Here is a 14,536-nt window from a genome sequence, read left to right on the forward strand (position 1 = left end):
AAAGAAGTCGCTACACCATGTGAACGACGCTAAAATAACTGCTCTGCCACTGACTGTAGCGCGCGGCTTGATTTCGGAAGTTTGTATCTTCAGGGGTATAATTTGCTTGAAACGGCAGGTACCCCTGAGAATTTCAAACCATCGCAAGAGCAACTAATTTGCACAAGCTGTCAATTTGTATCTTTCGTAGATAGCCTTTGCTTGCTTGAAATCAATTTTCGCTATGAAAATGGTCTCGCTGTTCCCCCGCCGCTCTGGCGCCGCTTTCAAGGGGCAGGTGCAAGCGGCGCCATTCAGGGCAAGCCAGACATTTCCGATGGTCCTCCGGCTGTCTGATGCGGTGTTTACACCTTTCCATAGTCCATTATTAAGCAAGTCCTGTAATTGTGCACCGGGTCCTTTGTGCTGGGCAACGCGCTGGGCTGAACAAGGCTTCGGATCGAACAATGCCCTCTTTATCCCTGCGAAGCCAGAAGCCACCCGCTGCATGTATGCAAACATTTCCATTGTTCAACACTTTTGAATCTGTGAAAAAGCAGAGGGCCCCGCCTGAATTGTCTCGCCAACTTCCCAAGTCCGCGAGCGGTACAACCAGAACCTGACATCATGGCCCCCAACAACAGCGACCAACCCAGAAAGTGCAACGGCGACCAAGTCCAGACGGAAACCTTTGCGCAGAAGCTCCAGAAGCGACTCGCGCGCAGAGCCACCACCAAGAAATATCTGGGCGCCGCTAAGGCGCAGCCCCAACAGAACAACATCTTCCGCGTCTCGGAGGTCCGCGAGTCGGACAAGCTCGCGCGGAGCTTTGGTGTTATGGCCATGGATTGTAGCAACGAAAAGGATGCCACTGATCTCAAGCAGGGCTTGCAGAACATGTCTCTGAAGCGCCGTGCTGAGGAGGCGGACTTGGAGATGCAGGATGCTGCTGAGCAGAAGCGCGCCAAGTCGTCGGGTTGAGTTTGGTGGTCGCGCAGGTAAGTCACGTTCCCTTTCCCCCTCTGCTAACGCGACATAGATAGCACGATGTAGTGGCTATGATAGGATGATCAGAATAGATCCTCTTTCAGAAATTATGGTGCCTTTTTTACAGTTCGAGTTATGAATCGCTCAAGAAATGGTGTCGAGTAAGATGCTTGTGCTATACCACACGGTATTTCAAATGCTCCAGTCTATCCTTACCATCGAATGCGACCTTGGCAACCTGGAGCACGCAAGGAAGTGAGCCTGGTTATAGGCAGACGCCTTTGGACTCAAGTTTCCGAGACCTCTATCGCAGATGCGAGGAATCGCAAAGCGGAAGCTGACTAGATGACAACATGATCTCGAATTTCGCCCAGCACATGAGAATAACGACCGTCATACAGATTTCTGATGTTTCTAACACATCAGGTTGAGAACAAAGCCCCAAAAGCTATTTTTCAAGCGATGGAGGTGTTTCCGACTTTACCCCTGATTACCCCTGAAAACCAAAAAGCCGTTGGATTTCGACTCTACAGCGCTAAAAAGGACCAAAGGCAATAAAAAGTGCCTTCATCATCGTAATAAAGTCAAATCGAAGCTGAAGCTTTCAAAAATCTTGGTTGCAAATGTCCGGCAGCGGGCGCTATGAATTGAGCTTTGAACCGCTGCCGTGTATTTCGCGCTTGGAAGAGGATCCCACGCAATCGATATAACTCTTGGAACTACCAGCCATTGGTTTGGAAGGGCTATCTGCTTGGTTGTGAGGCATGATGACAGTTCAACGAAGGTTCCGCGCATATTCTTTACTCATGAATTTGGTTTTGCGGCGACGGACGGAGCTTGTAGAAAGACTTCAAACACGTTGAAGTTTTTGGAGAGTGTTCTGCAAGTACGAATATTGGCGCAAACCTGAAGGCTTCCGCAGCGGGCACATCAAGAGGTGCGTGCACAAGAGGTGTTGTTGCTTGGAGCTGGCAGGCAGACAAAGTTAACACTTTTTGGCGCCCATATCGGTTTTTGGACTGAAGGCGTCTACTTTGGGTGCCTCTTGTGTTTGCCATTCACCACACGCGCCGCTGCCCGACGCCTCTCTCCACACACTCCGAACCTCAACATCGATCTCCCTTTCCACCTTCATCTACCATCCCATTATCTTACAATTCGCCCGGCAAAGTACCATCATCATCCACAGCTCTTAAATCTGATCTTGCTCGGCGAATTCTCATTCAATTCCATACACGTGGTATCCTCTGTTATCACCATCACCTCCTGTCGGGTTTCACGAAGAAGCCGTTCATCTCCTGCGACCTTTCCATAAAGTCATTCTTCCTCCACGATGGCCTACCAGGAGTCTGCTACCAACATCCTTCGTCTCACCTCTCCCGGCTTCACGTCTTGGAAGGCGCGGTGCAGCGAGCTGTTTGTTGAGATGACCGAACACTGCGAATGCTACGCCACGACGAACTGGACGAGCGCTTTCGCTTGGGAGTACGACTACGACAAGGCATGTGGCATAGACGCCTTGCATGATAACATGGAAGACAGCGGATTGGAGCGCAACCAGGAGCACGACCGCGACGTTGACGACTGTGGATGTCAGTTCATGTTTGAGACCTCCTACTGCCACGACGAGGAGCCTGCGGGCTTGATCAACAGTTACGATGCCTCGATGATCCAGGCAAGTTGAATCAAGACCAAATATCCCAATAGCACCACTGACAACAAACGCCAGATGGGACAAGAAGACCCTCGTGCGTCTGACCTCGATTCCTTTGACCTCGATGAACACGAGACTGCCGACTACGACTGCGATCTATCCGACGACTCCGACTCCGACAGTTTCTCCTCCGACGAGATTATGTACGAGACAACCTCCAACTACCATCCCGGCTGGACAAAGGATTTCAGCCCCTCGCTCAACCCCAAGCACTCGACACCCCCCGAAGTCATGGAGTGGGCTGCCTGGCCTCCCATCTATAAGTCTCTCGAGGATATCAAGCACCGCATCAAATGTTCCCTGCACAAGACCGTTTGCGTTAAGGCCGCACTTGCCCATGTCGACTTTGTTCCCCTCGGAGACTACAAGTTCCCATACGGCGCGACCGGTCATCTGAGGCCTTTGCCTCGTCTTCCCAGGAGCAATTCAAGCTATGAGAGAGGTGCGAACTCATCTTTGCGTGGTTGAAAGCCAACCAGACCAGGAGGGCATTACCACCAAGAGGGATGCATCAGGAACAAGAAGGGAAGACTAGGCTGGATGGTGTCATTCATTTTCACTGGCGTAGATCTGATAGAGGACAAAGGTTCAGCAGAAAATTACCTGAGGTGGAGAGAATATCTGGGCCTTGCTGGATACTCTCAAGGCCAGAGTTGGCTATTAGATAGAAACTTGGAAATGGTACTTTGAAGTAGACTCTCAGCTCTTGTATTGTTTCAGTGGACGAACCTGGAAGTATACACATCGGATTTCTATAAGAGGAGCATGATTAGAGATTTCCCTCCTGGTATGGTTGACAAGCAAAGTACATCTAGATTCACCCCTTTCACGACGACGGACTGGGTCGGCGCGCTGACAAGGAAGTGTCGCTATGCAAGGCTTTTCTTGGGTGACCTCAGGGTGCGATCATTTTCTTCCATGTACTGAGCTGATGAGTGTTCGTTGCGTCGGAGTTAGCTCTTTCTGGTGCCCATCTCAGTTTTTGGACTGAAGCATGCGTCTGCGGGCGACTCTATGTTTGCCATTCACCACGCGTGCCGCTGCCCGATGCCTCTCTTCAACCACTCCACACCTCCGCACCAGCTTCTTCCTCTCCCTCCACCATCTTCTCAGCCGCTCAGCTACCGCATCATTTGCTCAGAGTTGCGTGAGTTCTGCTGAAAGCTGTTCAACAGTCCATTGCTACAAGCGTTCCTCCTCCTGTCCCGCTCACCTTCCATCCTCCACCTCATTGCGCTCCATCCTCCGGAGCCAGGTCTTTTCCCGACATACTCACCGAGCATCCTCCTGCCGCCCACCATGGCCGCTCAACGCATCTCAGAAGATGGCCCTTATCGAGTCCCGCAGACTCTCAGCTCTTGGAAGGCGCAATGTCAAGATCTGCACGTCAGGCTTTCCGGACATTGCAACTGCTACTACCAAGTCCACTGGACGAGCGCTTTCGTCTGGGAGCTGGACTACGACAAAGCGTGTGGCATCGACACGTGGTAAAACAACGTTGAAGAAGGCGGAAATTTCGAACATCATAGATGTCCATTCTGTTCTCCGGCTGAGCAAGACCACGCGTCGCTTTCCAACAATGGTCCTGCGGACTTCCACAACAACACCGATATGTCTAACGCCCAGGTAAGTTAGCGAAATATTCTTCGTACGTTCAAAGTTTGGCTAACAGCAATGGTCAGAGGGAAGGACCAGCTGCCGGCCCATACGAGCTCCGTAGTCCCAGTCTCGACTCTCAGTCAAACGAACTCTATTCTGGAAGCCCTATCGTCGAGAGCTACGACACCGGAGAACATGACACTGAAGGCTACGATTCTCAGGGCTTCGATGCCGAAGGCTTCGATGCCAACAGTTACAATGCGGAAGGATTTGATGTGGACGGCTATGACGCCGAAGGCTATGACGTTGATGGATTTGACGCGGAGGGTTACGACGCGGAAGGGCACGACGTGGACGGATACAATGCAGAAGGCCTCGATGCGGAAGGCCTTGAAGTCGAAGATCAAGCGATGGAAGACTGCAACGTGGTATACCACGGCCTGGGAGACCGTGGCATGGGAGACCCCAACATGGGAGACCACGACATGGGAGACTACAATGACGATATCGACTCTGACGATTCATACGAGTTCTCGTCTGATGAAGAGAGTTTTGTGTTCGAGCCTCGCTCCGAATACCACCCCGGATGGACTAAGGACTTGAGCCCGTCTCTCAACCCAAATCATTCCACGCCCCCAGAGGTCATGAAGTGGGTGGCTTGGCCAGCCATCTACGACTCACTTGATCAAATCCAATCTCGCGTCCACTATCCTCTCAGAAAGGTCGCCTGCGTCAGGGCCGCCCTCACGCACGTCGACTTCGTTCCCCTCGCCGACTACAAGTTTCCCTACGGAGCCATGGGAAAGCTAAGACCTTTGCATCAACTACCAAATAAGAAATGAAGCAGACAGATGGGCTACCAGAGGAACATTATGACGGTTTTCCTGAACCAGGAACAAGGGAGCGATGAGAAACTGTGTTGATACCAATCATAATCGCCGGAAGACAAGTCGTCTTGGGCCAAAATTCAGCAACGAGATCAGCCTGGTTATGGTACCACATAGCGACTTTCTACTTCAGATCCGGGAATCGAGGAAGGAAGGGCGGGGTATGGATTGCGTTCTTCTTTGGGACATGGGCACGTGGTGGGCGCTTTGGATTCGAAATCAACAAGCTTGCAGAGTGCAGATTGGACAGAAGGACAAGCAAAATACAGGATGAGAATGCATATATTCAAGGAGCAAGAATCACGAGGAACTACAATAGCCTGAAAGCAAACTGTATGTCTCCAAGACCAGCCTCTGACAGACTCTTACCACGTGCAAGTCGAATGGGAAGTGGAAGTAGTATCAGAACAAGGGAGGCCACATCTCTGAAACTTCAGGTACCACGACCAAAGTCAGCCGGCATCTCTGAAGGAGAATCGAAGGCAGATAATCGCCGGGGCGGTAAGAGACTGAAGATGTGGTGTTCTAGGGGACAGACCTGGAAGTATGGGTGTCTGATCTACTGGTTGTCAAGAAAAGTAGATTTAGATTCACCCCTTCCACAACGACGGATGAGGGCGTCCAAAATTGGCTATCTTTAGTTTGGCAGTAGGCATCTGTCCGCATGCGCCCACAACGTCGAGTACGCACGTAGCGCCACACTTTTCTCGAGTGGCCTCTGGGCTCGATAATTCTCTTTCACAACTTCAGCCTCTTCCCACTCTTCTTCACTCGTCTATATCGCACCTCATTCTGCCTTGAACCCTCGACTATCACAGGAAAAATACCAAAGTAATTCCACAGACCACCGGGCTTTCTTCTTCTCTTGCATCATTCTTCCGGCAGTCCAACTTCAAATGCACCACCTTCTTAATCACCACTCATAGTCAGCATGGAGCGCCAGACCAACACCGTCATCCATCTGACCTTGTACTGCGACCAACATTGGAAAGCGGAGTGCGAGCAGCCTTTCCAGTTTTCAGACCATGACCTCCGTCACAGTACGACCCGCATTTCTAGTCCTCTCATGTGGGAGGTGGATTACGACAGGATGTGCGGATACGATAATGCTTCCATTGACGACACAAGCTCTGCACTCTCGATTGATCAAGAAACGGGGTCCCATTTGGGCCCGTTCAACAACCCTGGCGACTTTTGCGATCATGCGAACTTCTTCGGTGGCAGCGATGTCCACATCACCCAGGTGAATGAGAGCCTGATCAGACATTGATTCGGCTTGACTAACCACCACACCACCAGCACAATCAGCACGAGTCTACCAACGATCACGACTCGGACAAGCGCGTTTTCGACGGAGAAGATGACGAGGAGTACGACTACGATGAACTCGACTTCAACAACGACGATGACGACGATTCCCTCTTCGATCCCGACGAGGTCCTCGAGACCGACAGCGATGATGAGTTTCATCCGGGATGGACTACGGTCATGAGCCCTTCGCTCAATCCTACCAAGCATTCAACCCCGCCCGAAGTGATGAAATGGGCTGCCTGGCCGACGATCTATGACTCCCTTGAAAGCGCACTCCGCCATTCAAACGAGGCTATGAGAAAAGCGGCTTGCATCAGGTCTGCTCTGAAGCATGTCGACGTTGCCCGTGGAGTTTTCGTAGATCTCAGCCGCTACAAGTTTCCGTATGCAGCTAGAGGAAAGCTGAGGCCTTTGCCACATCTTCCTGATAAACGAATGCGTCGCTTCAGGGCTGGGCGTTGAGCAGGGGTGGAAGACTAGGTATGTGGAGATCCACAACATTTGTAAGGCGAGACAGTCACTGACAGCAAGCAAGCAAGTGGGACGGGAAGGCATGTCGCTCTGCCTGGAAAGCAAGACTGGTGTTGGACCCAGAGCAGCCGCTTCTTGAAGACTTAAATGAAGATCGTGAAGTGCACAGACTAAGGTATTGGAGAAAGCAAATGATGGAACTGCTAAGGGTAGACATCAGCTGGCGACAATTGGACATTGGTACATGGGAAGTCTTTTGGTGAACCCCAGGTATATCGAGCGGAGCGTCAAAAGGACGGCTGTCATTGTCTTTTACACGTGATAACTCCGAGGCAACCTTAGCCGTCCTGGATAGAGAAGAACTCATGAATGAAAACAGAGATTCTTGTCCGAAAGATCGGCAATCATTCTGACAGAAATCATTCAGGGGCATGTGGTGGATGCAGCTTTGAACCTCTTTTCGATGAAGTGCTACGGCTCCATTGTGTTTTCTGGTTGCTTGCCTACTTCAGGATAAGCATTTCATGTGAAAAAATAACACTAATTTCTGAGTATGGCTGCCAATTTCCGGCACCAAGAAATTCAGAGCACGTCTAATTGTCGGCCCTGGTTGCTACGTCGCAACCACGCCCGCCGCGTCGACGCGTATCACGCGCACCGCGCATCTCCCATTGTTTGCACCTCCAACTTTTCCTTGCTTCTCGAAATCCCAAGCCAACCACGAGCAACATCCTACCATTGTCTTTTCTGTTCACGATCATCATCTTCAAAGCTCTGTGCACACTCCATGTTCTCTCCAAAAGTCACACCTGCCTACAATGACCGAATCCCATCCTGACGCCATCGACCGTCTTGACTGGGAACAGAGTCCCTCCGATTGTTGTACCACAAACAATACGACCCATGAGACTGATCGAGGCCGCCATCTCGAGATCCTCGAATACTCGGAAAACGACGCAAACTTCGACATCTACTGCCTCGTGCGGGCAGCTGTGGGTCAAGATTGGGAGGCACACGTAGACCAACAATGCGGCATCGATCTTGAATTCTCTCAGCAAGATCTCAAAGCAAGCACCTTCACCGACGGAGATCTCGACGGACACATGGACAGGGAATGCGGACTCAAAAAGCCGAGAAGCTCCTCGACCTCCCCGGAAGAAGAACATAGCACTGAATATGCGTATCACAACACGACTGGCCTCAAGAACCAGAAGACGACAGGCACTGGTACAAACAAACGCAACCGCATCATCAAGCGCGGCCTGGAAATCGATGCAGGCTGGGGCGAGACGACGAGCACACCATCCTCCATCCGGACTCACAATATCACTCTTGACATGAGCCAACAGGCAAGCCAGTCAAACGGTCAGGGATTGCCCCTTGTCTACTACTCCAGGACGAACCCGATGAAGATGGTCGCTTCTTGTGCCAAGATCAGTGGTTCAGGCATCAAAGTAAGAGAACGAATTGGTGGCAGGACTACAAGCCACACAGACTATTTGCGTGCAAATGGCAAGAAGTTGATGACAATCAATCGCTGACAGGAACAGGTTTCGCTTTCCGCAAAGAGCAGCAGAATCCCAAAGCCGATTGCTCATCCACGTGGAGCAACTTCCCGTATCTACCGACCAACTATCAGAGGATCTCGAGGCAGATCTGCTTTTTCGACCGATACCATCATGGCTCTACCCACGGAGGAAAATCAAGTCGCTTCTCTGGGAGGCCGTCTCCCAAGCCAACCCCATGTCGGAACCTTGAATACCATCCCGCGCAGCTCTTCACTGACCGACAAGGATGACTCCGCACAAAATTTCAGGGGTTTCTCCGTTCAATCAACGACTGAGAATCAATCACTCTCTCGAAACCCCACCAGCCGTTCCCGACAAGCTTTCATCACCCCTGATGTCTTCCACCAAATCAAATCTGACGATTCGATGTTCTTCCTTTTCGACCTGACGCATAAGTTAAACGTTTTCAACGAGTATATGGCGACGCAGCTCGAGCAAGTCACGATGACGCTGAAGCCAGAGCGCATCAGCCATTTTGAGGACTCAAATACACGACTAAGGACTTTCCCCGGCATTGGAAGGGTTTCAGAAAACGGTCACATTGTCTGGGGCGTAGAAATCTGAGATGGAAAAGGCGGAGGACCTAAATGAGGTGTACAAGAGATTCGTCGATCGAGAGGCTACATTTTGACGTACTGCTGGAAGCCCTACGGTACAGAGATTGTTGAGGATGTCGGTTGCTTCTTTTGGACCTGGACCTGGTACTGTAGTTTTTGTTTTTTAAAGGATGGCTGAAAATAGAAAAGGCTTGGTGCTGGTCTTTGTGCTGGTTGTTGGTTCATTCTATTGCCGCTTTCTTTGGGCCTTTGCCAATCTTTGTAGACGTCAAGGGAGGTTGTTTTCAAGGCTGCTTTTCAGTCGTTTTGAATGCAAAATTGCATCATAGCAAGGTCGATGGCCTGTCCCCTGTCGCGATGGCTTCCCTCAAACCAAATGCGGAAGTCGCACTGGCGCTGTCCATGCGCAAAACAATCAGACACCATCATTTAGGCGGCAGTAAGTTGAGATTTTGTGGACTACCTCTGCTGTACGCAGGCATCTTCCGTATCTGGGATGCCACTAATACACACTCCCGCGGACCGCACTTCTTTCGTTCAATTGACAGGCGCCCGGCTCTCCAATGTTCAGCATCTTTTTTGCATCATCTAGCGGTGTTGCTTTCGTCTCAGGAAACACGTCTGGAGAACTGCTGAAGATCCAGGATGGAGGAACTTCAAGAGCATTGAGACTCTGTCTCGAAAGGCAGTTCACTGGTAAATACCCGAAGCTCGCTTTTTGCTATTGCTTTGTCATTGTTGCACTCTTGATAGAGACATATGTGCTAATTGTGCTGATCCAAATTATATCTCTTCAGCTTGACTTTCGAAGACTATTGATTCAGTTGAAGTAAAGTCATGAAATGGGAACCACAGTTCTCTAGGCCTTTGGGTGCGGAAATTCGCAGCTGACTCAGCTGCATATGCGGCAAGACTCTCATGCATGTGGTGAGGGCTCGTCAATAGAGTAGAAGTGAATCAAAGTGAACCATGTTGTGAATGGCGATGCGCCTACATACTGCGTCGATGACGTCAGAGGTGACTGCGCTCAACAGCCCAAATCTCTTTGCTCCATCACTGTCTCGACTCCCACAAACTTTTCAACCTTCCCATCTCACTACTTCCAACAAGCCTCTACGGATCGCCTCATTGACGCCAATTGATCTGCTCCGCTTTTAGCAAGGTCGTAGCAGCTTCACGGCCGACTGGCCATTGCCCTCTTAATACCTCGTAAGAAGCTCCATTCTGCCGGCGTTCTCTTGGCTCATTCCAACTCCAGACTCCCCCGTTCTTGTTCTTAACCTCTCCGACCCGAATGTTTATCTTCTAGTCTCGCCACTACTGTCATTACATCTCATCCGACATGGAGTACTCTGGTTACCCTTCAGGCTTGGCCTCGATGGTCCCGAACTCTAGCACCTGGGACGACTTGGAGTGGGAGGAGCAATTCCAGAAGTGGTGCTATGGCAGCGACGAATCGGATGCAGGATCTGCTGAAACCATTGAGTCCCTCTGTGACTGGGAGCTTGAGTCTGACGACTTTGCCTCTGGCCCCATCACCGACACCGCTGGCGCGACCAGGGACCGCACCAACTGCGGCAACGATGAACAAGCATCCTGCCCCATCTCGACCAAGGAAGACCAAGCTTTCAAGTTGTCACCGGAGATCAGCCCTGAGAACGCGTTCGCCCCCTCTTGACCCTTACACTCTGCGTCGTCTTGGCTCACGATGACCTCTAGGAACTTGGACCCCTCGATTGCAGCGATGCTTCTCGACGAGGAGCACATGTCCCACAAGCCAATTGCAGATGAATCGCGCTTTGGAGACTTCCACCCGTGCGGCACGCAGCTCGGCTCTCAGTTGGAGAAGCTGGACAAGATCAATGACCACGGCCCGCGCGAGCATAGCACTGGAGTCCGTCCTCCCAAACAGCAGACCGAGAACGACATCCTTCACTACAACTCCACTGTTGTCTCGACCTGCTCCATCAGCTCCTTCGGCACCATCTTCAATGCCATTCACCTGCTTGAGGACCTCAATGAGCAGATGACGGCTATCCTTGACAAATCCACCAGCAACGGAATTTGCGGCGATCTCTGAGAATGTCGGTACCAGATGGAGACGCAGACACAGAGCTCCATAATGTGAATCAAAGGGTGTCATTGGATGTTCTAGGACAAAGTATTGCGGGGGAGTCTTCGAAAGACGACGATTTTCCGAGCACGGTTCGGCCATCGAAGACTACAGGGGCTCTGTACAAGAAGCTAGACTTTGTCGACTAGAAATGGAGTATGAATGATGTTGAAGTTGGACATGAGCACCAAAATCTTCATTAGCGACCCTATGGGTTTTGAGTTTCTAGCAAGTGCATTCGACATTTTCCACAAGGTTGCTACAACCGCTTGAATCAAACGCACACTCGCACATGTGCAGCGTACACGAACTTTACTCAAAATGCCGACTTGACTGCTAGGACAGTCCATTTATGTCTTTTCGCGACCGCATCCCCTGCCATCATCCACCTTGAAGATGTGATTTAAAAGATGTCGGCAGTGTACTGTTGGAGAAACAGCACATGGGGCCGAACGCGATGCATCTCGCCGGATCCAATACGAAGGATAAGCTTTCGGCCGATCATGTGTTTCTCTTCGCCATCAATCCACCTGAGGTCTTTTATGACAAGGTTGCTGCCATGTTGGCGGCATTCGACATCAGGAAGAGCGGCGACGTCGATCGATCAATTGGGTAACCCATGGTCAGATTTGCCGGGACCATAAGGAAAGCAATCATCAAGATTGATATGAGGGTTACCAGGTAATCATAGACTTGAAGGCATGGTATCGTGGGCGTCTCTTACTCTACTCCTGACACCTTCCTTTTTCGGAGCTCTCTTACCCAAAACGGCAATTTTCATCTACACCGGCTAAGCCCTCTTATTTTCAGCCATTACGTCTCCGATACAATTCCACGTACAAATTATTGCATAGCGCTTCTATTCTGACATTATATTGGTACCTCAGGGGTTTGCTGCATGCTGCTTCATCAATACATGAGCCGGAACAAGCTCCCATCACGAGCATCGTGACGCGATAAGAAAGATCTCATATTGGGCATCTCCCCGTAATTCATATACATTGGGCGAGGGAACGTTCGATTGTGCGGGTGCGGGAAGAGCTGACTTCAGAGGCGGAGGTGGCAACCTAAGAATGGCCCTGAACAAGGAGATCTACTCCGCGACGAAACATGAGAAATCGATATAGGCACCTCTTCCTTCCAGTGCCGGCTCTTTAGTGAAATCGTTTGAGAAAGCGACTACAGCTTTGCTTGCGGCCCCTGGCGACGAGAGGATCTCGACCCGACCTTGAACGACGACACATCAACCGGTATCAGGACTTTCCCTACTGCGTACGAAGGACGAGGTGACAAAATCCTGAATGAAGCATTGCGTCTCAGGCGCGCGATGCAAGCCTACAGAAATGCTGCAGATACTTCTCCTCGGCAGGCAATGCGGTTCTTGTCAGGACCACGCATCACCTGCCGGCCAAGACCAAGGGCACGCGCGGGTGCCTTGACATCAAGAGGGACTCCATCAGGGATATCAAAGGCCTTTCTCATGGTTCAAGGCCTAACAGAGCAGTGGAATGGCATTTTGCCTTCGCGGTGGGGGGGATCGCTTTTGGCTCGTCTCCTGTGGGCGGGCACGGAGTCTTGGTTTTGGGTGTTAAAACTAGGCTTGACTGTTTACTTCTCTCATTTGCTCAAAATGCACCTTCGCTGCTTCTTGGCATCTTTGATAGCCGATGACCGGACTGGAGGCGAAGTGTTGTGAAGTCCTGCGAAGTGAACAAATGGCCCGTGCGTCGCTCAGTTGGTATCAGCAGGTACCTTAAGGTTGGCTCTTTCCACCTGATGCAACCGCACCACTCCACCACCTGACATCTCCAATCTTGTTCTTCATCACTGAACAAAACTTCCATTAAGCACTAGCTCCCCATCATCACGACTCTACAGGGCCTACGCGAGTGTCTCCAGTTTCACGACTTTATCATCGTGTCTTTCATTGCGTCTGTCCTTCTGCACCTCCGCTACCACGCCAGACGCACTGGATCCAAGGTACGCGTCTTTTGTGCCAGCAACGCATGTTTACTGACAGCTTGCCCAGCAACGTTGTTGTCAAAGCTCAGCGCTTGAACACCAATCTACCAAAAGGGTTTGAGCGATTTCACGAACGAGCATCTGATTCGCCTCTCCTCAGTTCTCTTCGCTTGAGCTCCTGACTTCCAATTCAACTGCTTTACTTACCCTAGCGGGCTTTCCATCTTGCGCCCAACATGTGTTCGGGATGGCCCTCGGGCTTGGCTGATCGTCTCGGCCCATGGCAGGACTGGGAGGAAGAGTTCAATCGATGGTGCTACGGGGGGGGCTCGGGGTCGTTTGCCGCCTCCACCCTGGATTGGGAAATCGCGGATGAAGATTTTGAAGAAGACGATGAGCATGTCACCGACCAAGCCGAATTTGACCAGGGCTGTGGCGTCGACATCAAGCTGGTCGAATTGGGACGCGGCGAAGAACAGACCGGCAGACCCCACGATTCAGAGAACGGAGAATGCGACATCGCCCTTCTTGTCTCATGCCCCAAGAACAAAAATCTCACGCACCACACCGTCGATGATTCCCACCATGTCAAGCCGCACCAGCACCAGGTTTCGACCAAGTCCCGACTGCCTGTTCTCGCAAAGACTCCCACGGTGCGCATCAACGTGGAGCCGGTTGCCGACCAGCCGATCTCCAACCTCGAAACCTCCAAGGAGGCTCGCAGCAGCTCTGAGAGCAACACCATCAACCCGATCTCAAGCATGATTTACCTGGCCGATCAACTCGAGACCACCGTCGTCGTGGGAAAGCGCAAGACCCAAGACCTCACAGACCGCACCCTCACGGATTACAACGAACGCCTTTCCATGCCCAGCCGCGTCAACCAATTCTGCACCATTTCCGAAGCCACCGACGCGCTCGAGGCTCTGACTCTGCACCTAATGGCGGTTCTGGCTGTCACTAAGCTCAAGGGAGGCAAAAGGACCGATTGAGTGTCAAACGGGGGCGCGACAGCTTTCAAAAAATCCAAATCAAGCCCACAGCTTGTCTTTCCTGTTATCAATGTACCAAGAAGGTCAGCAAAGCGTTGGAAGAATTGTCGTCCTAAGGCAACCAAAACACATTGAAGGAGACTGTTGAGTGGAGGACTACGGGTCATTGAAGACAAGTGTTTTGGGGCGGCAACAGGTTTTTGGGGCTAATTCTGGACGAAGGATTTCTTTTTGGTCGTCAATCAGGTGTTGCAGGGACCGTGTTGTACATCATTCAACTGCCTTTCTTCCGACCCTTCCAGTTTTTGTTTCTCGGCCTCAGAATGACAGGCATGCGACAACGATCACTGAATCCCTGACCGATGTGGATGACGGCACTTGAAATTTTGCAGACAG

General features: G+C 51.2%; 6 protein-coding genes across 6 annotated transcripts; all 6 read left to right on the plus strand.

Moving 5' to 3' along the window:
- Positions 1 to 2,299: 2,299 nt before the first annotated feature.
- Positions 2,300 to 3,148, plus strand: BKA78DRAFT_353135 (uncharacterized protein; the record flags this gene model as incomplete). The annotated part of the gene is made up of 2 exons (XM_066891491.1): positions 2,300 to 2,645; positions 2,706 to 3,148. The coding sequence occupies 2 exons, from the start codon at positions 2,300 to 2,302 to the stop codon at positions 3,146 to 3,148; spliced, it is 789 nt and encodes a 262-aa protein (XP_066744747.1).
- Positions 3,149 to 4,291: 1,143 nt separating this feature from the next.
- BKA78DRAFT_353136 (uncharacterized protein) lies at positions 4,292 to 5,121 on the plus strand (the record flags this gene model as incomplete). Its single annotated transcript, XM_066891492.1, has 2 exons — positions 4,292 to 4,306; positions 4,363 to 5,121. The coding sequence occupies 2 exons, from the start codon at positions 4,292 to 4,294 to the stop codon at positions 5,119 to 5,121; spliced, it is 774 nt and encodes a 257-aa protein (XP_066744748.1).
- Positions 5,122 to 6,097: 976 nt separating this feature from the next.
- BKA78DRAFT_370705 (uncharacterized protein) lies at positions 6,098 to 6,939 on the plus strand (the record flags this gene model as incomplete). Its single annotated transcript, XM_066892686.1, has 2 exons — positions 6,098 to 6,409; positions 6,466 to 6,939. 2 exons carry the CDS (start codon positions 6,098 to 6,100, stop codon positions 6,937 to 6,939), a joined length of 786 nt encoding a protein of 261 aa, XP_066744749.1.
- Positions 6,940 to 7,766: 827 nt separating this feature from the next.
- BKA78DRAFT_295923 (uncharacterized protein) lies at positions 7,767 to 9,080 on the plus strand (the record flags this gene model as incomplete). The annotated part of the gene is made up of 2 exons (XM_066886539.1): positions 7,767 to 8,402; positions 8,493 to 9,080. The coding sequence occupies 2 exons, from the start codon at positions 7,767 to 7,769 to the stop codon at positions 9,078 to 9,080; spliced, it is 1,224 nt and encodes a 407-aa protein (XP_066744750.1).
- A 1,335-nt stretch (positions 9,081 to 10,415) lies between these two features.
- Positions 10,416 to 11,153, plus strand: BKA78DRAFT_353139 (uncharacterized protein; the record flags this gene model as incomplete). Its single annotated transcript, XM_066891493.1, has 2 exons — positions 10,416 to 10,735; positions 10,793 to 11,153. The coding sequence occupies 2 exons, from the start codon at positions 10,416 to 10,418 to the stop codon at positions 11,151 to 11,153; spliced, it is 681 nt and encodes a 226-aa protein (XP_066744751.1).
- A 2,231-nt stretch (positions 11,154 to 13,384) lies between these two features.
- BKA78DRAFT_353140 (uncharacterized protein) lies at positions 13,385 to 14,140 on the plus strand (the record flags this gene model as incomplete). Its single annotated transcript, XM_066891494.1, has 1 exon — positions 13,385 to 14,140. One exon carries the CDS (start codon positions 13,385 to 13,387, stop codon positions 14,138 to 14,140), a length of 756 nt encoding a protein of 251 aa, XP_066744752.1.
- Positions 14,141 to 14,536: the final 396 nt, after the last annotated feature.

This window comes from Phyllosticta capitalensis, assembly GCF_038381095.1.
Source record: "Phyllosticta capitalensis strain CBS 128856 chromosome Unknown BKA78scaffold_5, whole genome shotgun sequence".
In the NCBI taxonomy this organism is placed as follows: Eukaryota; Fungi; Ascomycota; class Dothideomycetes; order Botryosphaeriales; family Phyllostictaceae; genus Phyllosticta; species Phyllosticta capitalensis.